The sequence below is a fragment of the Saimiri boliviensis genome, chromosome 4, assembly GCF_048565385.1.
Source record: "Saimiri boliviensis isolate mSaiBol1 chromosome 4, mSaiBol1.pri, whole genome shotgun sequence".
Taxonomy (NCBI): domain Eukaryota; kingdom Metazoa; phylum Chordata; class Mammalia; order Primates; family Cebidae; genus Saimiri; species Saimiri boliviensis.
Genome location: NC_133452.1, coordinates 79,565,631 through 79,591,358, shown reverse-complemented (window position 1 = coordinate 79,591,358; position 25,728 = coordinate 79,565,631). Strand labels below are relative to the sequence as shown.

General features: G+C 40.6%; 1 protein-coding gene and 1 pseudogene across 2 annotated transcripts; both read left to right on the top strand.

Annotated features, from left to right (window-relative positions):
• The window catches only part of LOC101052533 (U2 small nuclear ribonucleoprotein B'' pseudogene), a 26,053-nt pseudogene extending 18,892 nt beyond the window's left edge, over positions 1-7,161 (top strand).
• PM20D2 (peptidase M20 domain containing 2) lies at positions 728-25,728 on the top strand. Of its 2 annotated transcripts, XM_010333797.3 has the most exons (7): positions 770-4,455; positions 7,157-7,305; positions 11,349-11,491; positions 13,730-13,884; positions 17,673-17,808; positions 21,714-21,821; positions 22,041-25,728. In XM_010333797.3, exons 1-7 carry the CDS (start codon positions 3,991-3,993, stop codon positions 22,193-22,195), a joined length of 1,311 nt encoding a protein of 436 aa, XP_010332099.3. In that variant the 5' UTR covers positions 770-3,990; the 3' UTR covers positions 22,196-25,728. The 2 variants fall into 2 exon arrangements, with proteins under 2 accessions (XP_074253806.1, XP_010332099.3); XM_074397705.1 differs by lacking the exon at positions 22,041-25,728 and having other exon boundaries at positions 728-4,455; positions 21,115-21,807.

Here is a 25,728-nt window from a genome sequence, read left to right as displayed (position 1 = left end):
GCTGTATTTCAGACATGAATAATAACAGTAATACTTTTCCAGAGTAAAGGAAATTTTGGATCTACTCTTTCCACCAAAGCACTCATTTGTCATGAATGTCCTGTTCTCAAAGTTAGTCAGTTGTGATGACAGCTGGTTTTCTAAGCAGCCAGGAAAGAAGAGGAATCTTTATATACTTTTCCCCTTTTTTTCTGTTATCAAGAGCCAAGAAAGAATATTTATGTACTTTAAAACCAGTCCTTAAGAGAGAACTATCTGTACTCCTCTCACCCTTCCAAAAAGGTTATACACACACACACACACACACACACACACACACACACACACATATCTTTTTTTTTTTTTTAGCTTTTTTTTTTTAAATTGCATCTTAGGTTTTGGGGTACATGTGAAGAACATGTAAGATTGTTGCATAGGTACACATGTGGCAGTGTGATTTGCTGCCTTCCTCCCCTTCACCTAGATCTGGCATTTCTCCCCATGCTCTCTCGCCCCAACTCCCCACCCTCTACTGTCCCTCCCCTATTTCCCCCTAAGAGACCCCAGTGTGTAGTGCTCCCCTCCCTGTGTCCATGTGTTCTCATTGTTCAACACCTGCCTATGAGTGAGAACATGTGGTGTTTGATTTTCTGCTCTTGTGTCAGTTTGCTGAGAATGATGGTTTCCAGGTTCATCCATGTCCCTACAAAGGACACGAACTCATCGTTTTTGATGGCTGCATAATATTCCATGGTGTATATGTGCCACATTTTCCCTGTCCAGTCTATCATCGATGGGCATTTGGGTTGGTTCCAGGTCTTTACTATTGTAAACAGTGCTGCAATGAACATTCATGTGCATGTGTCCTTACAGTAGAATGATTTATAATCCTTTGGATATATACCCAGTAATGGGATTGCTGGGTCAAATGGAATTTCTATTTCTAGGTCCTTGAGGAATCGCCACACTGTCTTCCACAATGCTTGAACTAATTTACACTCCCACCAACAGTGTAAAAGTGTTCCTATTTCTCCACATCCTCTCCAGCATCTGTTGTCTCCAGATTTTTTAATGATCGCCATTATATCTGGCGTGAGATGGTATCTCAATGTCGTTTTGATTTGCATTTCTCTGATGACCAGTGATGATGAGCATTTTTTCATGTTTGTTAGCCTCCTGTATGTCTTCTTTTGTAAAGTATCTGTTCATATCCTTCGCCCACTTTTGAATGGGCTTGTTTGTTTTTTTCTTGTAAATCTGTTTTAGTTCTTTGTAAATTCTGGATATCAGCCCTTTGTCAGATGGGTAGACTGCAAACATTTTTTCCCATTCTGTTGGTTGCTGATTCGCTCTAATGACTTATTTCTTTTGCTGACACACACACACATCTTAATACTAAATTCTGGATATTGTGTTGTTTCTTCAGATTCAGCACTAGCTAAAGGAAAGGAGCTTGTATAATTTTTTTTTGTTTCTAATAAAAATATGCAGGCTCCTTACTGGTAGCACATAGATAGGGTAGACAGTTGTATGAATATTATGAGTACAAATGAAAGTAATAGTAAGAATTTATGAGCTAACCAGATTCAAGAAGGCCACATGTCCAACTCCATCAGCTTTCAAAAGCAATTCTTCCTGCCCCCAGCTCCACATACAGGACTGAGAAGTCTAGGAGCAGCATAACAGTGTCTGTTGGTAGTCAGTGTAGTTTAGTGGCTAATTGCTGCCATTACTCAATTAGCTTATTAGATTCAAGAATAATCATAAGCCAACAAATATTTGTTAACACAGAGGAAACACTGACCGTAAGATGTTAGGTGTTGGAGAATACAGTGGGAAAGCAAAGGAGGGAAAGATAAACAGCAAGTTATCACAGTTTATCAAATAAATGAATTCTAGAGTGTAAAATACCATGAGCAAGAAATATAAGGTGTCAACAGTAGAAACCAAATACATACATGCCTGTGGGTATGTGTACCGTCCCACCTACCTCCCCTACACACACACACACACACACACACACACACACACACACACACAAAACAGAGCTTGAAGTGAATATATCTTTCCTCCACCTCAAGTGGCAGCTTTGTTAATTGCTGCAAACAATTACAAATAGCAGCTTCTATATGAAATGTATACGCATCCCTTTTCTGTTGCTGTTTAGTGATGCCCGAGGAGAGCAAACATGGGTTCTACTGATGTCAGCAGGCAGAGTTGCTACAGTAAAATTTATTCAAAATGAGTGATTGCTGTGGGTTCTGATTTGAATAGATAAGCTGTAAATGCATTTATGAATTTGCATGTTGTTTACACAGCAATAGACCATGGTGGCTGAAAGTCAGCCACTGGAGGCAGACTCTGGCTTCTGTTCTACGGTGGGTCCACTACTTACTAGCTCTATAATCTTAGGCATGCATCTGTAAATGAAGATAAATAACCACATTAACAACCTCATAGTTTGCTATGAGGATTAAATGAGTTAATACATGCTAGCACTTGGAACAGTGCCTGGCACAGAGTTATTGCTCTATAAATGTCACCTATTGCTTTTGCTTTCCAGTCCCCCTCCTTTTTTTAGCCAACTAACTAAGCAGGATAATACTGAATCTCGTGGATAAAGGGGAAATTTTCCAGGAGATTTTCATCAGCAGAATACCAGAGAAAGATTTATTAAGTATCACCAAGGGAGTCCAGGAATTTAATAACACATTTGTTGTTTTTAGAGTGGAGTTTCTGTTAGAGTGTTAACTGAGAAAGGAAGTGTTTTCAGACGCGAATATGACATTTCCTCTGCTATTGTTAGCATATAGAGTAGTAAAAACAGTAGTTGATAGTCTTCATGCATGTTAGCTTCCTTTAGACTTATTTTCAAAACATACATTTCGTTTATCACATTAATATATTGTGTCCCACTTAACATAGTTGAGACAAATTAAGGAACGATGATAGGGTATGAAGAGCTGGTAGAAGCTTTTAATATGTGGAAAACCCCAGAATATAAACGTCTACAGTGCTATTAATAGGCATATGGTCAACAACAGTTTTTCAGACTTTGTGCTTCACTCTGGAGAAAAACAAGAGCATGACATCTTGAATTTCTTCCTTGGGTAATTAAAAACCTAGTTATAATATAACACCAGCTGCACATGGTAGTTGAGTTCAGCATCAATTAAAATTATAAACGAAACTTGTCATATGTTCCCTTTCAAAGCTGTTCAAGACAACTGTCCAAATCAACAAAACAGTATGAATATTTATTACCATAAATCTTTTAACTCTTTGGTTTTGTTTTTAACTCATTTCAAATTTTTAGTTCTACTGTATTCAAACAGATTATTATATAGTAACTAATACATACCAAGAGCTTACTGCGTAATCTAGGTGCTGTTCCAGGCATTAGTAACCAATGAGAAAATTGTGGAGAGTAGCTGCAGCTTTTAGTAATATGGCCTCAAGGAGAAGAAAGTGGGGGCTGCACCAAAACTTAAGTACTGCACCGTCCTTAGTACAGCATTAACACTGACGGGCTCCTACAGGAAATAAAAACCTTGTGAGGTTTTTAACTACTAATGCTAGAGAGTGGCGTTTTCCCGAGGACTGTGTTCCACTTAGTCTGTCTCTGATGGCTATTAAACTAATAAAACCGTTCTCATCCTGCTGCTGTCGGAAATAAGCAATAACAGAAAAGTAATCGATAATCTTAGATCATAACTCAAAGGCCAGAGCAGCCAAGGACGTGGAAGAGTCCCCAGCCCTGCCTTCTCCACAGAACTCCCAGAACCCCGCCGCGCTCCCGCCTGGCGGGGCGCCAGCGTTGCCCTCGGGGCTCCGGGGGCGGGCCCGGGGCTGGGGGCGGTGCCCCGGGAGCTGTGTGGCCCGCGTGCGCGCGCCGCCGGGGTGCTGGAGGCCGCCGGGGTGCTGGAGGCCGCTGGGCGCGTGCGCGGGCGGTCGCTACCTGCAGTGGAGCAAGAGAGCGAGTGAGCGACGACAGCAGTGGGCTCGGGCAGCATGAGGCCCGGAGAGGAGCGGCCCTTGGAAGGGGGCGCGTGCGATGGCGGCTCCGAGCTGGAGCTACTGAAGCTGCGCGCCGCGGAGTGCATCAACGAGGCGGCCGAGCGGCTGGGGACCCTGAGCCGCGCGATCTGGAGCCAGCCTGAGCTGGCCTACGAGGAGCACCATGCCCACCGCGTGCTTACGCACTTCTTCGAGCGGGAGCCGCCGGCCGCTTCCTGGGCAGTGCAGCCGCACTACCAGCTGCCCACAGCCTTCCGCGCCGAGTGGGAGCCGCCGGAGGCCTGGGCGCAGAGCCCCGCGCCGCGCCCGCTGCACCTGGGCTTCCTCTGCGAGTACGACGCGCTGCCCGGCATCGGCCACGCCTGTGGCCACAACCTCATCGCCGAGGTCGGGGCGGCGGCAGCGCTGGGCGTGAGGGGGGCCCTCGAGTGCCTCCCCAGGCCACCTCCGCCGGTGAAGGTGAGGTGGGGCCCGGGTGCGGGACCCCATCCGACTGCCCGGGCGGGGGGCGACCCGGGAAGGGCGGGATCCTCGTGCGTCCCGCGCGCCTCGGGGCCCTCCAGTCCGTGGCAGGTGTGTACCGGACCGCGCTAAACCTGCGGGCCTTCCCTAGGCGCGAGGCGGAGCTGAACCCCGGGTTAAAGTCAGTTCGCGTTGCCGACCTAGCGACATCTTGCAGATTGTTGTTTCCTCCTCTCTAGTTGTAAATAGCTCTGCTGAGTTTGTTCCCGTAGGAAAGAACTTACACCCAAGCCTGGTGTTCGTTACGGGTTATTTTTGGTAACTGAGAGGCAACAGCAATTTGCTGACAAGGTTGTTCAGTCTCAGGAAGAAATACTTCTTGTAGGGAAACCTACGGCCTCCTTTTATTCGTCTCCAAAGAAATCTTTTGTTTGTGGCAGTTGTAAATGTTGTGATTTAAGTCATTGGTATTTGGATAAGAAATTTCAGTCTCTAGAACCACCAAACCCTTAGAAGTATGCAAATAAAGGGGAAGTGAATGAGCATTATACGTAGATGAGTTCATTCTTAAGTCTTAATTTTTTTGTTTCATGATTTTAAGAAACACTTCGACTGTTTAAACGGGGAAATGTCGCTTATGTTTGTCGTAGGGCAAGTTTAATCCTGTGTTACTCTGTTTTTCCAGATGGTATATTCTACACTGTGAGCTAAGATTCAATCGTCATTCAGGTTAAGGAGAAACAAATGTTTTACTTTCATATTCTTTAGCTCATTTTCCCCAGTGTCAGTAACTTTCTTCTTTTATCCTAACACTGCATTTTTTGTGGCTTTTTCACTTTAGCTGCCTTCTCTTTTCTGTCTCTGGGGACTCGTTTTTGCATTTGTTAGGTTTTGTTTGGGTTGAGGGGGAGCATCCTTTGCCATGTCGCGAAACGCTGGAGAGATTTCCCTTCAACCACGTTTCTGATAGGTTCTGAGAGTCAGCGAAGAGAGACACATCCTATTTAACGAGTTAAGGGTTAAGAATGAAGAGTGACTTCATGAAAGAGTTTGAGCACTGTAGAACCTCTAAAGAAAGCTAGATTTTGGGAAATGTACACATTGTTTTTTGAGGCAGAGTTTCCTTGTGTTGCCCAGGCTGGAGTGCAGTGGTACAATCTTGGCTCACCGCAACCTCCGTCTCCCGAGTTCCAGTGATTCTTGTGCCTCAGCCTCCTGAGTAGTTGGGATTACAGGTGCGCTGGTGCCCGGCTAATTTTTGTATTTTTTAGTAGAGACGGGATTTCGCCATGTTAGCCAGGCTAGTCTCGAACTCTGTACTTCAGGTGATCCGCCTGCCTCGGCCTCCCGAAGTGCTAGGATTACAGGCATGAGCCACCGCGCCTGGCCCACACTTCTAATTTCAAATGGTTGTTCTCAGTTTTAGCAAGGTTCAGTTATTAATTACCTGAAAATGGAATTTAAGTTGATTTTCTTTGCAAGCCAAGACTTTTTTTCCAGCTTGTTTCACTGTTGTTATACATGATCTTGAAAATATGTTAGTTTATGGATACTTTTTCTTTGCTTTTTAAAATTGTTTGAAGATGTTAAGCTTAAATATCAAAGTACAATGTTTATTCTGTAAAGTTTTCTTTTGTTTAATTAGGTGTTTGGTGACCAATAAATCTGCCTGGTTGAACTGGTGGAATCGAATTAGTAAGTTTGTGTAATAGTTGGCTGTTTCTAACTGTGGCATTAAGACTTGTTTAATGTTCTTCATAAAGGATTAATGAGTTAAGACTTTTAAAGTAGGTAGCTTAGCAGGGAATCAGAGTTTAGGCCAGAAGGTCAGGACTTCTAATCCCAATTCTGCCTGAAGACTTGCTCTGTGACCTGAAGCAAGATACTTTCACTCAGTTCCTCACAACCACCCCCTCTAAAATGATGATACAGATTGCCCACCTACCTCACAGGGTTGTTGTGAGGATAAGTAGTAAATTTCTGGAAAGTTTCGTACCAGTAAAGTACTTAAGAATGATTATATACATACACTAAAAGGCTTAGTTAAGAGGAAGCTTTATGAAACAAATCCTAACAAATTTGAGGAACTAGACTAGTAGTATTTAACTTTTTTATCTTTGCCATTAGTTGACTTGTAAAATTGGGAAAAGCTTTTTCTAGTGTCTTTTTTTTTTTTTTTTTTTTGAGATGGAGTTTCACTCTTGTTGCCCAGGCTGGAGTGCACTGGAGGGATCTCGGCTCACTGCAACCTTTGCTTCCTGGGTTCAAGCAATTCTCCTGTCTCAGCCTCCTGAGTAGCTGGGATTATAAGCAAATGCTACTATGCCTGGCTAATTTTTGATTTTTAGTAGAGATAGTGTTTCATCATATTGGTCAGGCTAGTCCCAAACTCCTGACCTCAGGTGATCCACTTGCCTTGGCCTCCCAAAGTGCTGGGATTACAGGCCTGAGCCACCACGCCCGGCCTTTTATAGTGTCTTTAGTATATACTTTGTACCAAGTTGGCATAACAGTGTACATTTTTTGATTAATTAAGCACCGTATATTGATGCCCACTGTGTAAACGTCATAGAACAAAACCTCTCTCCATAAGTTAAGGACTTTAATGTAGATTGTGAATACGTATGCAGGTGAACCTGTTTGATATTTTCCTATGAAGATTTTGTTGTTTTTCCCTCACATGAGTATTTCCTTCTAGGTAATTGTTTTGGGAACCCCTGCAGAAGAAGATGGTGGTGGCAAAATTGATTTAATTGAAGCAGGGGCTTTTAAACATCTTGATGTTGTTTTTATGGCCCATCCATCACAAGAGAATGCTGCTTATCTACCAGATGTGGCTGAACACGAGTAAGTAATCAAGTTGAAAATAAACTTCTTAGGAGAACACAGGCTATAGAATACCTTTATGTCTAAACCAGAGACGAAAACTCCACATTTGTACATTTAAGAAGTAAATTGATCCTCAGAAAATGGGATGAAAATGGAAGAAAAAAAAGAAAAATAAGAAGTAAATTGAAAGACAGTGACGAGATGTCTTGATGTATGAAGTGACATTTGGCAAGCCTCTTGTAATTGAGATTCTAGGGTGTTCATAATTGGAGTATTAAAATAGTAGCACTTGAAAAGCATAGGAATAGCAAACATATTGACACTTAAGTTCTCTTTTGAACTGTCAGTAATCTGGTTTCTGGAAAACATCTATCCTTTGATATGATATGGTCTTTGCAGATGAATAGATTTGCAAGAGGTGATTCTCTTAGATATGGGAAGAAAACATACTACTCCATTTATTTACTTTAATTTGAGTTCTTTGCAAAGAGGATAAATTATGTCCTGAGAGAGAATATGGAACATGAGCAGCTATGATTTTTGTGGAACTTGACAATCTGTGCTTTTCTGATTTGTCGCTGCTGAAACCGTTTGTCTTTCTTTATGTTGAGGAACTCACTTTTTAGTACCTAGGAGCACACATCATTGAAGTGGTTTAGATTTCTTTTTTTTTTTTTTTTTTTTGAGACGGAGTTTCACTCTTGTTACCCAGGCTGGAGTGCAATGGCGTCATCTCGGCTCACTGCAACCTCCGCCTCCTGGGTTCAGGCAATTCTCCTGCCTCAGCCTCCTGAGTAGCTGGGATTAAAGGCACGCGCCACCATGCCCAGCTAATTTTTTTTTTTCCTTTTTTTTTAGTAGAGACGGGGTTTCACCATGTTGACCAGGATGGTCTCACTCTCTTGACCTTGTGACCCACCCGCCTCAGCCTCCCAAAGTGCTGGGATTACAGGCTTGAGCCACCGCGCCCAGCTAGATTTCTTATACCAGAAATTTGAACCATAATAGTAACCATAGTAGTTAGTGGTCCGAGCACAAGAAGCCACTGCTCAGCTGCTTCAGCAAAACCATGTGTTTCCTCAGAAGTAGGTTAGTACCTAGGGAGTGATAGCAGAGCCATCACAGCAGTGCTTCTAGATTATACCCAGGTATCCCATTTCTTAGCACCTTACCAGGTCCTGCTTTCAAAGAGTGATCATTTTAACTGTATGGTATCTTCCTTCTTATCACTGGGAATTGGTACTGTGACAATAGGAAGAATCTTTCAACTTTGATTTCAAGGATGGTAATATACTAGTCCGTCTCTAGAAAACACTGGAGATTAGAAATGTCTACCCTTGCCTCTGGCAAGAAGGAGCCTGCAGACACAGGCAGGCTCTGCCGCTCATTAGCCTTCTTGAACTTAGGGTTAGGCTTCTTCATGGTCTTGGTTCTGAAGTCAGCACACTTGACCCCAGGCCTCCTCTTAGTGTCTGGCTTCTTAGCTTTCTCATTGGTCATCTCTTTTTTTTTTCTTTGAGATGGAATCACACTCAGAGTGTAATGGCGCAATCTTGGCTCACTGCAACCTCCATATCCCAGTTTCAAGTGATTTTCCTGCCTTAATCTCTCAAGTAGCTGGGATGCACCACCATGTGCGCCCAGCTAATTTTCGCATTTTTAGTAGAGGTGAGGTTTCACCATCCTGGCCAGGCTGGTCCCGAACTCCTAACTTAGGTGATCCACCTACCTCGGCCTCCCAAAGTGCTGGGATTATAGGCAAGCACTACCACACACAGCTAATTTTTGTATTTTTAGTAGAGATAGGGTCACCATGTTGTCCAGGCTGGTCTTGAATTCCTGACCTTAAGTGATCCACCCACCTTGGCCTCCCAAAGTGCTGGAATTGCGGGCTCGAGCCACCGCGCTCGACCAAACATTTCTAATGAGTAAGATAAAGCACTTTGGGAGGCCGAGGCGGGTGGATCACAAGGTTGAGAGATCGAGACCAGCCTGGTCAACATGGTGAAACCCCGTCTCTACTAAAAATACAAAAAATTAGCTGGGCATGGTGGCACGTGCCTGTAATCCCAGCTACTCAGGAGGCTGAGGCAGGAGAATTGCCTGAACCCAGGAGGCGGAGGTTGCGGTGAGCTGAGATCGCGCCATTGCACTCCAGCCTGGGTAACAAGAGTGAAACTCCGTCTCAAAAAAAAAAAAAAAAAAGATAAAGCAATCCTGCTGACCACCTTTCCCAAATCCAGTCTTTTTTCTAGAGATATGTGTCCTTTTCAGAGTGTTTTTGGTGTACTTATGGGACATAAATAGAATTATGTGTAAACCAAATTGTGAAGGAAGGTTTTCCTGAGGTATTCTCAATATATTGTTCTGGCTTTTTAAAATTAAATAGTATATCTTGAAATAAATAGTATACTTGTCAAATAATTTCATATTATCCTTTTCATTTTTATATTTATCCCCAGTTGTGATAAAATTCCAGTTTTGCTAGGCCAGGTGGCTCACACCTGTAATCATAGCACTTAGGGAGGCCAAGGCAGGAGTATCTCTTAAGCCCAGGAGTTCAAGACCAGCCTGGGCAACATAGTGAGGCCCTGTCTCTACAAAGAAATAAAAAATTAGCTCGGCATGGAGCACTCCTGTGGTCTCAGCTATTCATCTGTGGGAGGCTGAGGCAGAGAAGGATTGTTTGAGCTTGGGATGTAGAGACTGCAGTGAGCTGCGATCAAACCAGTGCACACCAGCTGGGGTGACAGAGCGAGATGAGTATAAAAAAAAAATTCATTTCAAGGTGATGGTGATAAGATATATATCAAGGAAATAACAATACAGTATCCTGAAATCTAATAAATGTTTGGATGTTTTTCCTTGATTTTTTTCCTGCTAATAGGATGTCTGGAATCAGTTAAGAAATAAAAGCATTCTTTCCCTGTAACATGCATGATGCACAAGGCAAGGAAAAAAAAAAAAAGCATTCTAAGGACCCTGACTCTAGCCCATTAAAATAAGACCAGATTGGTTTTCTAATAATCTAAATGTGGGTACTATTAATCAGGCTTAAAAAGCGTTGTCTAAGCAAGTCAGTCATAGAGCTTTATAAGTAACTATTCAACATGCATTCCTTTCTCTAATCTTTTTTTTTTTTGAGACGGAGTTTCGCTCTTGTTACCCAGGCTGGAGTGCAATGGCGCGATCTCGGCTCACTGCAACCTCCGCCTCCTGGGTTCAGGCAATTCTCCTGCCTCAGCCTCCCGAGTAGCTGGGATGACAGGCACGCGCCACCAGGCCCAGCTAATTTTTTGTATTTTTAGTAGAGACGGGGTTTCACCACGTTGACCTGGATGGTCTCGATCTCTTGACCTCGTGATCCACCTGCCTCGGCCTCCCAAAGTGCTGGGATTACAGGCTTGAGCCACCGCGCCCCCGGCCTAATCTTTATTTTATTAGAGCAGTTAGACTGGTGTGAGAACTATTTGTAAGTAGAGTAACAATTTATAAAAATGTAAAATATTAGTAATACAGGCATTTTGGAACATTAATAAAATATTGGATATTGGTCAGGAACAGCTGCTTTAATATTAGGGTATCTTATGATAACGTTGAATATAATCTGATTTTCAGAGATTGTCTTAACCCACTTCAAATATTAACTCCTTTCTGTCTTTCCTGACTGTCCCCCTATTAAGACAGAATTTCTGATTTTTTGCAGACTTTTGATATAGAATCATCACAATGCTGTGTAAAAACATACAGGATCCTTTTTTTTTTTTTCTTGTAATTTCAGCACCTGTTACCATATTGCATGTTTGAATTAAATTTTGTATACATTTAATCTGTTCTCTTTTTCTCTCTTTTTTAGGAATGTTTTCTTTGTGTCAAGCACTATGTTACATAATAATAAACCATAGCAAATTGCAGTGTTACAACTACAAAAAATTTGCAAATCAAAAGTTCAACAATGTGAATTAATTTTGAATAGTAGTTGGGTAATTCTGACTACCTGGATTTTCTTACGTTAGTAGTAATAAGAAAAAAGTAATTTCAAATGATTTTTTATTTCCTAGTGTGACTGTGAAATACTATGGAAAAGCATCTCATTCTGCTGCTTATCCCTGGGAAGGATTAAATGCATTAGATGCTGCTGTGCTGGCCTATAACAATCTGTCTGTGTTCAGACAGCAAATGAAACCAACCTGGAGAGTTCATGGTATGGATGTCAAATACGTTCTGTAATAGATGATGGTTAATATGTTTCAATGCAGTATAATTATTTAATATTCAATTTTTTAAAATTTGGAAACATTTTTGTACCTCATATGAATATTCTGATTTTTAAGCATATTTTCAGAAATTTATTTGACAGGATATGGTTTGTCTATATGTGGGTAGAAAGACAGTTTTAGCTATTGTACAAAAATGGAATGTCATCTTTGAGTATCAAAGATAAAGGTTTTCTATAAGGAGCTGTATTCTTTCTGTGGGTATTTGAAAATTGGATCTTGATTTTCCAGTTGTCCTCATTGTTTCTTAATGATAACCAAATTTTGTCACTTCCTCAATTAAAAAAAAGGTGTAATAACTGCTGGTTTTACTTAAGTGCTGTTAGTCCCGAGTAATATCTTTTTTTGTGTGTTTTTTGTTTTTGAGACAGTCATGCTCTGTTGCCCAGGCTGGAGTGCAGTGTTGCAATCTCAGCTCACTGCAACTTCCACCTCCTGGGTTCAAGTGATCCTCCTGCCTCAGCCTCCCAAATAGCTGGGGTCACAGGAGAGCGAGCACCACCATATCCAGCTAATATTTGTATTTTTTTGCAGAAACAGGGTTTTGCTCTGTTGGGCAGGCTGGTCTGAAACGCCTGGCCTCAAGAGATCTGCCCACCTCAGCCTCCCTAAGTGCTGGGAGTACAGGTGTGAGCCACCAAGCTTGGTCCTGAATAGTATCTTTTAAAATTATATACATATCACCATAATATAAATACAGTCATAAAGTACTGTAATGAAAGCACACATTCATTTTTTAATTTATTTCCTTATGATTTAGGAAATTGTTATATTTTAGTATCTATTCTTTACCTAACTTGAAACCTAACTTGACTCTCTTATTTGGTAACACATTGAATATGCAGACTGATTTTGCTATGGCCTGAAGTCAATTTGTAATTGTACTTTTACCAGTTTTCCTGCCTTAGCTTCTTTAAAAAGAAGAAACAGGAACGTATAGAAATATTTTTTTAAAGTAAGTCATATGACATTGGATTTTGCATATTCATTTTAATTATTACTTTGAGTGAATCTTTTTCTTTGTAATTCCAAATAAATGCATTTGTTTTGGCAGTTGGTAATACTTAGTGATCTTTGACCTGCATTGGTTTTTTTCTTGGCATGAAAATTATTTTTCTAGAGCTAAATGCTATTTAAAATATTCATGGGATTCCCGAGGTACAAGGTAATTATGGAACTTCATACCATTGTTGAAGTATGGTAAAATCTTTTCCAGATGTTAAGATGTTACTAAGTTTATTTGGTGTAGTTATATAATTTCTAAATTTCTTTATAGTCTGGGTCATAATTTCTTTTTTTTTTTTGAGCCGGAGTTTCGCTCTTGTTACCCAGGCTGGAGTGCAATGGTACGATCTCGGCTCACCGCAACCTCCGCCTCCTGGGTTCAGGCAATTCTCCTGTCTCAGCCTCCTGAGTAGCTGGGATTACAGGCACGCGCCACCACGCCCAGCTAATTTTTTGTATTTTTAGTAGAGACGGGGTTTCACTATGTTGACCAGGATGGTCTCGATCTCTTGACCTTGTGATCCACCCGCCTCGGCCTCCCAAAGTGCTGGGATTACAGGCTTGAGCCACCGCGCCCGGCTAATAATTTCTTAACATTATATAAATTCCTTTGAATGAAGTACATATGGATAATTATGTTTTCTGTTAGCAAAAAGTATCACCCTATCACCCTATGTATAGAAATTTCAGTTGCACAGGCTGGGCACAGTGGCTCACACCTGTAATCCCAACACTTTGGGAGGCCGAGGTGGGTGGATCATCTGAGGTTGGGAGTTCGAAACCAGCCTGACCAACGTGGAGAAACCTCGTCTCTATTAAAAATACAAAATTAGCCAGGCGTGGTGGCGCATGCCTGTAATCCCAGCCGCGAGGGAGGCTGAGGCAAGAGAACCGCTTGAACCAAGGAGGCAGAGGTTTTGTTGAGCTGAGATCACATTATTGTACTTCAGCCTAGGCAACAAGAGTGAAACTCCATCTCAAAAAGTAAAAGACATTTCAGTTGTACAACATATCAAAATCTTTGATTGGTATATTGTTGAAGCCAGTAAGTTTAAATTATTGTTCTTTATATACATATTGGCTGAAAAACTTAATGAGTGTATTTAAGCTTAAAGAAATGGTCACCAAGCTTAATTGTAGTAATTTGGTTCTTTTTATAGGTATAATAAAAAATGGTGGAGTAAAACCCAATATCATTCCTTCTTATTCTGAATTAATCTATTACTTCCGTGCACCCTCAATGAAAGAACTTCAAGTTTTGACCAGAAAGGCAGAAGATTGCTTCAGAGCTGCAGCTTTGGCTTCAGGGTGCACAGTAAGAACTTTTAAAAGTTAATCTAAGTTACAATCAGAGGTATACATGTGGGCTAGCGCTGTTAGATTAAAACCTAACTTGACTCTTTTATTCGGTAACACGTTGAATATGCAGATTGAGTTGGCTGAATAGTTAATGTGAAAGTCTTCAATTTTTTTTTTTTTTGAGATGGAGTTTCGCTCTTGTTACCCAGGCTGGAGTGCAATGGCACGATCTCGGCTCACCGCAGCCTCCGCCTCCTGGGTTCAGGCAATTCTCCTGCTTCAGCCTCCTGAGTAGCTGGGATTACAGGCACGCGCCACCATGCCCAGCTAATTTTTTGTATTTTTAGTAGAGACGGGGTTTCACCATGTGACCAGGATGGTCTCGATCTCTTGACCTCATGATCCACCCGCCTCAGCCTCCCAAAGTGCTGGGATTACAGGCTTGAGCCACCGCGCCCGGCCTGAAAGTCTTCAATTTTTACATGTTTTACTTCTCAGTGCCTGCAACAGGGAAGATGACAGGTCATCTTACCTATATAGTAATTAGAATCATTCTGATACTTCTATGCTAGAATCCCTGCCATTTTACAAGTTACATCCTTCCTTGTTGGCAGTTACACTTTTATAATTGCTCGATGTAGTTTCTATAAAGGAAACTATGGCAAAATCAGCAAAAACTTTTTTTACCCCCAGATACAGTTTTGCTCTGTTGCCCAGGCTGAAGTGCAGTGGCACAGGCTTGGCTGACTGCAATCTCTGCCTTCCGGGCTCAAGCAGCCCTCTCATCTTGGCCTCCCACCTCATCCTCCTGAGTAGCTGGGACTACAGGCATGCACCACCACACCTGGCTAATTTTTTGTATATTTTTGTGGAGACAGGGTCTTGCCATGTTGGCCAGGCTGGTCTCAAACTCCTGAGTTCAAGTGACCCTCCCACCTTGGCCTTCTGAAGTACTAGGGTTATAGGCATGAACCACTTCACCCAGCCAGTAAAAGCTATTTTTGTACTTATAGATGTGTATAGTAGTGATATAAATACTATGGCTTGCTGGAATGGAAGAAAAATATACACGGAAGTTAGTCGAGAGGTTTTATTGATTTGTTTTTGTTTGTTTGTTTTTGAGACGAAGTCTTGCCCTGTCACCCAGACTGCGGTGCAATAGCACCATCTTGGCTCACTGTAACTTTCGCCTCCCAGGTTCAAGCAATTCTCTTGCCTCAGCCTCCCAAGTAGCTGAGATTACAGGCGCACGCCACTACACCCAGCTAATTTTTGGTATCTTTAGTAGAGACGGGGTTTCACAGTGTTGGCCAGGCTGGTCTCAAACTCCTGACCTCATGATCTGCCCACCCCAGCCTCCCAAAGTGCTGGGATTACAGGCATGAGCCACTGCACCTAGCGATTTTTTGTGTTTTTAGTAGAGACAGGGTTTTGCCCTGCTGGCCAGGCTGGTCTTGAACTCCTGACCTCAGGTGATCCACACACCTCAGCGTCCCAAAGTGCTGGGATTACAGGTGTGAGCCACCACGCTCAACTGGTTTTGTTGATTTGAACCGTAATACAGAGTCTCCTTGTGTCGCCCAGGCTGGAGTGCAGTGGTGCAGTCTCGGCTCACCGCAGCCTTTGCCTCCCAATTATGTACTGTGTAAAGCGGAGTGAGTTTTAGAATTATATAAGTTATGAATCTTGCCCTGGAGGGAGCCTGTAGTCTAGTTGGAGAGATGAGGTATAACCCATAACTCTCAGCCTAGCTAATTCTGTAACCTTTAGAAATGTTTAGTGTCTTTGGCCCTCCATTTTCTTGGTTGAAAAATGGAGATAACAATCTATCTTAGGGTTCTTGTGAGAATTAAATGAGATAATGTTTGTGAAGGTTTACAGCCCAGCCTTCATTTATATTACCTTATTTTTTTGTTCTTGTTAGTTTAGAGATGTATGATTGATTGACATAGTAGTAGCAGTATCTCACAGTAGCAGTAATTCTCAGAAAGCGTATGTTATGTGTCCTGAGAGTGATGTGGAATGCATTCTGAGGATCAGAGGTGAGAAAGAGTGGTCTGGGGCTGTTAATCTTGGAAGAAGTTTTTGTCCAAGACTATAGACCTAAACTGAGCTTTGAAGGGTGATCATACTTTCAGATATGTATGTGAAGGAAAGAGACTGACAGTTCTTAGAGAATATAGTCTGCAAAGATAAGAATATAAAAGCTCGTGTTGTGTTGTAGTGAATAGATAAATACGTGAACACATGTGGGAGCAAAGATGTATTTTCATATGCCACTAGAGAAGATGGGTATAGATTTAGTGAATGAAAACTATGAAGCGTCCCTAACCTAGGGCAGTAAAAACTAAATATTTATTCTCTTATTTGTTTAAAATTATAAATATTTGTGAAATACATATGCATATGAACTATTATCATTAGGCAGTATCTCAAGGCGTACAGTATTCCTTTAGAATAAGGTTTGTTGTTACTGGATTTGAATCTATATGTAATTAATTTATTTTTAAAGTTTTCTGTAGGGATAGGGTCTCCCTGTGTTGCCCAGGCTGGTCTCAAACGCCTGGGCTCAAGTGATCCTCCTGCTTTGGCCTCCCAAAGTGCTGGGATTGCTGGTGTGAGCCACCTTGCCTGGTCTAAATCTATATTTTAAATAATCTTTTAGTAATTTCTTATATTTTGGCTGACTTGTAAAATCTGATTAGGTCGTCATTATTTCTACCATAGATGTTGCGAAGAATAAAAGAAAGGTCATCTCTGCCATTTTATGATTGGCTGTCGCTAATGTAGGTATTATCTTTAGTATGAGGGAATATTGCCAGTTTTCTTTTAATCAGAACTGAATCTGTAAATCTACTTAGCTGGGTACACAAAAGCTGCTTCTGTGTCTTTATATACTGAAATTAATAAATGAGGTCTATTGTCAACCCTTTCTCATTGCAGATCTTCTACCTTTCCCTCAGGGTGCTTTTGTACCTCTCACACCAGGCAGTGACATCAGTGTTAGTTTGTATATTTAATATTAGTAAAGCTTAATTTCTTTTTTCTTTTGGAGACGGAATCCTAGAGCAGTGTTCTCAGAGTGTGGTTTTTGGATCACCTACATCAGAATTACTTGGAGGGTGCAAGTTAAAATAAAAATTAGGCCGAGCGCTTGGCTCACGACTTCATCCCAGCATTTTGAGAGGCCGCGGTGGGTGTATCACTTGCAGGAGTTCGAGACCAGCCTGGCCAACATAGTGAAACTGCATCTCTGCTAAAATACAGAAAAAAATTAGCCAGGCTGGGTAGTGGGCGCCTGTAATGCCAGGTACTTGAGAGGCTAAAGCAGGAGAATCACTTGAACCTGGGAGGCGGAGGTTGCAGTGAGCTGAGATTGCACTACTGCACTCCAGCCTGGGCAACACAGTGAGACTCCATCTCAAATATAAAATAAAATACAAATTAATAAAAATTTCTGGGTTCTCCTCACACCCTATCTAGGCGACTGAAGTTGACACTCGCTAGCTAGTATAGAGCTTGGTGACATTGTGGGGTTTAGAGTATAAAGAAGATAGGGTCCTAGGAAGTACCATTATAGAAAATACATCTTTTTTTTTTTTTTTTTCTTTTCTAAGACAAGAGATTTGAAAGTGTTAATCTGGAAGGGAGAGTGCCTTCTCTTAAATCTCTTCCTATTAGAGAACTATCACTGGTTTGGTTTAAAAATTAGATAGTGAATTTGAATTTTTTTTTCAAAATTTGTTTTGCAATTTATTTTTTCTCTTACACCAATGCTAGAGCATGTTTTGCAATTTTTTATAGGTGGAAATTAAAGGTGGAGCACATGATTATTACAATGTTCTTCCCAATAAGAGCCTATGGAAAGCTTATATGGAAAATGGAAGAAAGCTAGGAATAGAATTCATTTCAGAAGATACAATGTTGAATGGCCCTTCAGGTAATTAAGTTCTTTTTTATATATATTAAACTATTTGAGAAAGAGAAATACCATCTTTGGCTAAATTGGTTTTATTTAATGATTTGGGAGATAGGGAGGTACTGCAGATGTTTTTAGTATTTTCACAAACATAATTAATAGGGGAAAGAAACTAATGGACTCTTGAGTGTAGAATGTCAAATGAGCAGACTTAATTTTAGAAATAGTCAACCTATATTTTTGTCTATATTCCAAATATTTCTAGTGTTTTAAGTTTCTTTCTAATTTTTAAGTAAGTTGCTAAGGTGGGATATAGAATATTAATCCATTCTCAGTCATCACAATAGGTAGGTTACTAAGTACTTCGTTATCTGGGGCATTTTCAGCATCTGAGGAGCAACAGACAACTAGAATTGAAATAATCATGAGCATATTTGGGGTTATGTCAGTTTTTTGTTTTTTTTTTTTTTTCCCCTTTTTTGCAAGTTAGAAATGTATCTTATGTTTTAAAAATAGATGTTGATGAAGTAGGCCCAAAAGCACTTGGTGGTGAAAATGGGGTGTCAGTGTCATTCATTAAGATAAAGAGATCAAGAGAAAGAGCAGATTAGGGTAAGAGAGATTGTTATAAATTATTAATATGTTAAACTTATACTATGTCTTTGTTTGTTTTTTGAGACGGAATTTTGCTCTTGTTGCCTAGGCTGGAGTGCAATGGTGCAGTCTTGGCTCACTGCAACCTCTGCCTCCTGGGTTCAAGTGATTCTCCTGCTTCAGCCTCCCAGGTAGTTGGGATTACAGGCCTGTGCTAGCATGCCCAGCTGATTTTGTATTTTTAGTAGAAATGAGGTTTCTCCATGTTGATAAGGCTAGTCATGAACTCCCGACCCCAGGTGATCTGCCTGCCTTGGCCTCTCAAAGTGCTGGGATTACAGGCATAAGCCACCACACCTGGCCTGTAGTTACTTCTAAGTGGAGCTGTTCAGTACCTGTTAAATCTAGAACCCAAAAAGATGTCTAGTTTGGAGATTTAGGAGTTGTCCATATATGGGAGGTAATAGAAGACATAGATGTTGATGAGGTTGCCCAAATACGTAGAGGAAGAAGATTCCCAGAGATCAGACAATGGTAGTCAACAGAGTGGTTGGAGAAAAAGCCAGACAATCAGGAGAGAGGAGAAGTCGTGGAAGCCAAGACAACTTACAGAAAAGAAGGAGGAGTAAATCATGTCAGGTGACTAAGTAAGATGAGTATGGTCTACAGTCCACTGGAGTCTACTAATAAAAAATTCATGGATTGTCTGGAAGAAAATAGTACAAGAACAGGTGGTACCAGGTGCGAGGTCTCACATCTCTACCCAGGGCATTGACTGGTGAGACAGCAGAAATAGCAAAGACTATTCTTTTTCAAGAGAGTTAGCTTTCAAGAAAAATAGAGTGGATACAGCCTTGAGGGAAATGTGGAAAAGAAAATAATTTTTAAGGGAAGATACTTGAGAAGTAGCTGTAATGTTTAGGAAGGAGGTCAGGGAGTTCAGAGCCTTTCCCTCTAGGAGGTAGCACACAGTGAGCATTGGTGGGGCTGAGGAATTGAGAGAGAATTGCCACTGAGAGGAGTTGGTCAGGGACATCAGTTTTGTGTTTTCTTTTCTTTCTGAATAGCATTAGAGCTCAGCTCTGCATTGAAGACCATGAATTTGTTAAGGCAGTCTTCATGGTTCTGTTCTTTCACCCTAGCAGGTTTCTGCAGTATAGCTGAGGAAGGGAAGACACATGGTCAGCTCTACCTTGGGTTTAGGTTTTACATAATGGACAAAAGAGTAGGATAAAGTGGCTGTGATTTTGGTACGATTTATAGGCTCTAGGGTCTAGCTCCACAAGTAAGAACTTAAAATACACAACAGGCTTTTTTTTGTCCATCCTTTTTTGTTTTGTTTTGTTTTTATACTCAGACCTTTTCAACATTAGAGAAGCTTTTTCTATCCTGTTCACTGATGTCCCATCACTGTGCATCCTCAGTGTCTGGAGCCATTTCTGGCATAGTTAAGTGCTTATGAATGTTTTCTGAAGCAGTACTTTTATACAGAGGGTATTATGCCTCAAAGCCTGGCCTCTGTCTGCCTTTACCACATAACTGGCAGCTGTGAGACTATCGGCATGTTATTTAATCCCCATAAGCCTTGTTTTTTTTTAATGTTTAAAATGGAAACTGTTCTAAATATTAATGAGAATACATACGAAGCACTTAGGATTGTGTTTGGAACACAGTATTCCAGATAAATGTTAGCTGCTGTTTGTCACATACTCCTTTATTCTCTTACCACTCATTGTGTAGTCTCACTTTGCCTGGCATGGTGTTTGACATGTGATAAACATTCAGTAAATATCTACTGAGTGAACATAAGGCTTTGTTTTTACTGTGATTTATTCAACAAGTATCTGTCAATCATATGAGAAGCTAGAGATACAGTCATTTCCAATACTATTTCTTGCCTTATACAGCCTCATAATTTAGTTTTTGAAATAAGCATGAACCAAATCATCCAATACATGGAAAATTTAAAAGTGCTGTAAAGGAGAGTAATACATCTCTGTGAGAGCCTATCCTGGAGGGATTTCAGTTTATGGGGAGGTGAAGTAAGTAAGGCTTTGCTGAGGAAATGATGCTTAAGATGGAATTTGAAGGTTAAGAGTTACAGGGATGAAGCCGAGATAGCATGTGCAAGGGTCCTGTGGCAGGGAGACCATGGTGAGTGTCTAGAGTGTCTGGGGCAGAGAAGGTAGTGGGAACATGGTATGAGATCAGGTTGGAAAGGTGAATGGAGTTAAGATTGAAAAAAAAAAAAAGGCAAGTTGAGTAGATGCTGCTAGACCAATTAGCAAACTTTTAGTTCAGGCAAGAGATGATGATAGCTTAGACTGGGGACAGGAGTTGGTGATGGTGATACAAAGAGCGTTAGGATTCTGAGATACTTGGCTCAGGTACTGTTGATAGGTGGGGTGGAGGTAGAAGAAGAGAAAGATGATGTATTTGACTTTAGATATAAGTTCGATCTACCTGGAAGACATCCAAGACATCCAGTCTGGCAACTGGATGTCTAAGCATGGAACTTAGAAGAGACTGGGAATAGATTTGAGTTGGTGGTGATTTGAGGCAATACATATGGACAAAATCTTGAGAAAGAATATGCAGTGAGAAGAGAAAGGACCTGACATGGATGCTTCCATAACTAATATTTCATCGTAGAGGGGGATATATCCCCAAGAGAGACAGAATAAGGGGCCATCAGAGAGGCAGAAGGGAAGTTACGCAAGTGCTGTGTTGCAGAAAAGAAGAAAGGGAGTTGGTGGCAGTGTGGAGTGCTGCCGAGAGGGCCAGTAAACACCGTGAGACCGGGCCACGGCAGGTTTGCATGACCTTCATGAGAGATGTGACTGGTGCAGGTGAGTGGTTGGCAGGCTCAGTGGAAGGCGAGCCATGAAAGCACGAGCATGTGGACAACTCTAAGAAGCTCACTTCTCTGGGTCTCTTTTTTTTTTTTTTTTTTTGAGATGGAGTTTTGCTCTTGTTACCCAGGCTGGAGTGCAATGGCGTGATCTCGGCTCACCGCAACCTCCGCCTCCTGGGTTCAGGCAATTCTCCTGCCTCAGCCTCCTGAGTAGCTGGGATTACAGGCACGCGCCACCATGCTCAGCTAATTTTTTGTATTTTTAGTAGAGATGGGGTTTCACCATGTTGACCAGGATGGTCTTGATCTCTTGACCTCGTGATCCACCCGCCTCAGCCTCCCAAAGTGCTGGGATTACAGGCTTGAGCCACCGCGCCCGGCCCTCTGGGTCTCTTCTAACAGGGACTATGACTTCATAACTCAAGAATACTTAACCACATATACTTACATGTACTTTTCTTGCTTTGTGTGTTCCAAGGATCCACAGATTTTGGAAATGTTACTTTTGTGGTTCCTGGAATTCATCCATATTTTTACATTGGGTCTAATGCCTTGAATCATACTGAACAGTACACAGAAGCTGCTGGTAAGTGTTGCTGGATGTGACCATTTTGGCACGCATGCTCTTCTCCTGGTAGTAGCTGCCTTTCTGTTTAACCAGTTATTTCCCTACATATCATCACCTCAATAAATACTGTACTGTGGTGGACAGTTGGAGAGCCAGTTTAGATATGGAGAGCTGACCTGAGAAATTAATAACAAGTTTAAATAAGTAAGGAGGTATTTTATTTTCTCTACCCTCTAGGGTCACAGGAAGCTCAGTTCTACACTTTGCGGACGGCCAAAGCTCTGGCAATGACGGCCCTGGATGTTATTTTTAAACCAGAGTTACTGGAAAGAATCAGAGAGGACTTTAAACTGAAACTTCAAGAAGAACAGTTTACAAATGCAGTAGAATAAATGGAAGAGTTAGGGGCTGCTTATGAATCCAGAAGACGTGATGATTTATTTCTTTTATTCTCTTTTAATGAAGGCATGCTTGTTTTTTAATCTTAAAGGAATCAAATTCTTCTTACCTGATAAGTGAGGACAGGATGTGGAGAAAACATATTACCTCATATGTAAAGTGAAAATTTTTGCAAATCTGTGCTTGATATTGTGGGAGCTGGTAGGTGATGCCATTCTTTCTTGTCTTTCCCCCACAACCACTCACCTTCCCGGTAGTGATACCATCTTAAACAACCTGGATGAGACATGCCATCATTTTTATAAAATATTTTAATAAAACTTTTTATAAGCCTTACATGTTACGTGTATTTTTAAAAGTTTAAGGGATTTCAAGCCATATATTCAGAATTAACACCCATGAGAGTTTTTTGTGGTACAGGGTGGTAAACTTGTTCTCTAATTGTATATTATTCCTCTACCAGATTGTATATTTGAAGCCAGTGTCTTTTTTTTTTTTTTTTTTTTTTTTTTGAGACAGAGTCTGGCTCTATTGCCCAGGCTGAAGTGCAGTGGCACAATCTCAGCTCACTTTAACCTCCGCCTCCCAGGTTCAAGTGATTGTCCTGCCTCAGCCTCCTGAGTAGCTGGGATTACAGGTGTGTGGTACCACACCCAGCTAATTTTTGTATTTTTTGTAGAAACTGGGTTTCACCATGTTGGCTAGGCTGGTCTCAAACTCTTGAACTTAGGTGATTCACATGCCTTGGCCTCCCAAGTGCTGGGATTGCAGGCGTGAGCCACCGCGCCTGGCCTGCCAGTGTCTTTTTAATACGCATGTGTGTTGGTATTTTTAAATTCTTACAGTATCTAGCACATTGCTTACTCTGAATATCAGTTACTTTTTGGATAAGCAAATATGGCTTCCTTGCTTGGAATCATCAAAGTTTAAAGTAGCTTTGTAGATAGACCATGATCCTGAGTTTTAATTTTGTTTATAGCCATCTCTTATGCAACCCGTTGCTTCAGTTACACATAAGAAAACCTCTTTTTTTTTTTTTTTTTTTTTTTTTTTTTGAGATGGAGTTTCACTCTTGTTACCCAGGCTGGAGTGCAATGGTGCGATCTCAGCTCACCGCAACCTCCGCCTCCCGGGTTCAGGCAATTCTCCTGCCTCAGCCTCCTGAGTAGCTGGGATTACAGGCACGTGCCACCATGCCCAGCTAATTTTTTGTATTTTTTTAGTAGAGACGGGGTTTCACCATGTTGACCAGGATGGTCTCGATCTCTTGACCTCATGATCCACCCGCCTTGGCCTCCCAAAGTGCTGGGATTACAGGCTTGAGCCACCGTGCCCAGCCCTCTTTTTTTTTTTTTTAACTTTTTTTTTTTTTTTTACATAATAGGGACAGCGTCTCACTATTATCTTCTAGGCTGGTCTCAAACTCCTGGGCTGCTCAAGCAATCCTCCTGTCTTGGCCTCCCAAAGTGTTGGGATTTCAGGTGTGAGCCACCAAACTTACCCATTTTTATTATTATTTTTTTAATGTGAAGGGTCTTGCTCTGTTGCCTGGGCTAGAGTGCAGTGGTGTAATCACAGCTCACTGTGCCCTCAAACTCCTGGGCTCAAGTGGTCCTCCCGCCTCAGCCTCCTAAAGCACTGGGATTACAGGCTTGAGTCATTGCACCTGGCCCTAATTCATTTTTTTATAAAGGTTAGGCTGACTTAGTGCAGAGTTTAAAATTATATGATTCTTAAAATATTGAATTAGTTTCTGACCTAACCTAGAGGTACAGGTGGACGTGCTTGAGGTATATTTGTTTTTATGGATCATTTTTATTACATGCCTTTATAATCTTTCATTGTTCATACCCCGTACTGAAGCCTTTTTCTCAAATACCAAGTCTTGGCTATGTTAAATTTATAGGCTTTAAAAGGTATTATCTAAATTAATGGTTTAAATAAATAAATTGAGACTATTTTCTCTTTAGTGACAATTTTAAAAGCAGGCCTTAATATGGGACCTGTGTAAACTATGTGGTACTATGAATTACCAAATTGCTGTATACCATGTAATAGTGAGCATAGCTAATATTTAGCCTGCCTTTTAAAATTTTTAGACTGCTTTTCAGTTTTAACTAATTCTCCATAGTGTGTGAACTACTCAAGAAATTTTTCCTTTTTAATTGCCTCTATAGCACTCGTATGAGCTAGGGCATTGGGATAAATGAGAATATTTTGTTTATGAATACTTGTATAAACTTAAGTATTTTATTTCTCACAGTCCCCCAAAAGAATATTTATTAAGAGTTGTGTTGATATTTTAACTGTTAAAATTTCAGCAGTTGAACGTTGGTTGAGGAGTGCCTATTTCTATGCACTGGGTATAAGAAGAAAAGACACTGCAAAAGGAAGAACTAAGATTAATATAATTTCTTTGGTTTTTCTATTGCTTATTATAATGTAAAAACTGAGTGGCAGTTTAGAAGGAAGATTGTTACAACAAAGGAGTGGCGACCAATAACTTTTTTGATCATTAAATCAGATTTTCTAAACAGTGGCAGGAGCATGGACTTAAAACAAGGCATTCTTACTTGGTTTTGTCAAAATTTTGCAAAAATATGATAATATATTTATACTAAAACTATATAATCCTTAGGTTTAGAAAAGCAATCAGTTAATGTCTAGCGGACTAAAGCAGTATTAAACACAGGTGCAAGTTGGAAATTGTAGAAAACTGAAAACAAAATGTCTTAAACATAAAATTATATGTATTCTGTTTTACAAAAATCATTTGTGAAAAGTGTGCTAAACTTTTTTTACGTGAGTGATATTAGGATTTATTTTAAAATATAATTTGGAGATCCTTTGTTATCCAAATAAAAGTGATGTTTCTGTGCCTTAAAAAAAAAAAAAAGAAGGAAGAAAAAGAAAAGGCACCGTGCTTGTCTCAGAAAGCCTGTGTTTGGTGGTTCTTCCGAGATTTATTTATCTGAGCAACACTGGGACTAAGGGAACATCTGAAGGCTATCATCTTGAAAATTTTTGAGGAAGTGTTTCTGAAATATTTAAAAATACTTAAGTCACTTTAGTCATTTTGAACAGAAGAATTGGTCAAAAAGTTTTTTTAAGGATGACTGTCTAATTTTGTAACACGTTCTTTTTTGAAACCTGTCTTCTGGTGTTTTATACATTTCTAGCTTTTAACCTGAATTATCTCTTTAGTCTGTTGGAAAAATATCCTACATAATACTAATCTTGAAACCTATCGAATTGTTGTTGTAAGATAAATGTTATATTTTACTAGATAGCAACCCTTTATAAGGTTGGAAGGTATGATAAACTATGTCTTTATTTTTTTTTACATACTTTATAGCAAGCATTTTGCAGTCCAGTCATATAGTTGAGGATGGTATATTTTGATATGTATGAAGTTTGTGTGTTCAAGAAAGCAGTCTACTACCATCAGACTATTAAGGTTTTTTTGTAATAATACATAATAAAATATATATGAAAAATCTAAAGTAATAAACATGTTTATCTGATA

What these genes read in the sequence shown, in the direction of transcription:
- PM20D2 (XM_010333797.3), top strand. Translation starts at nt 3,991, where the DNA reads ATGAGGCCCGGAGAGGAGCGGCCCTTGGAAGGGGGCGCGTGCGATGGC. An exon ending in GGCCACCTCCGCCGGTGAAG is followed by an intron (nt 4,456 to 7,156) that starts GTGAGGTGGGGC and finishes ATTTCCTTCTAG; the next exon opens with GTAATTGTTTTGGGAACCCC. An exon ending in AATGTTGAATGGCCCTTCAG is followed by an intron (nt 17,809 to 21,713) that starts GTAATTAAGTTC and finishes GTGTGTTCCAAG; the next exon opens with GATCCACAGATTTTGGAAAT.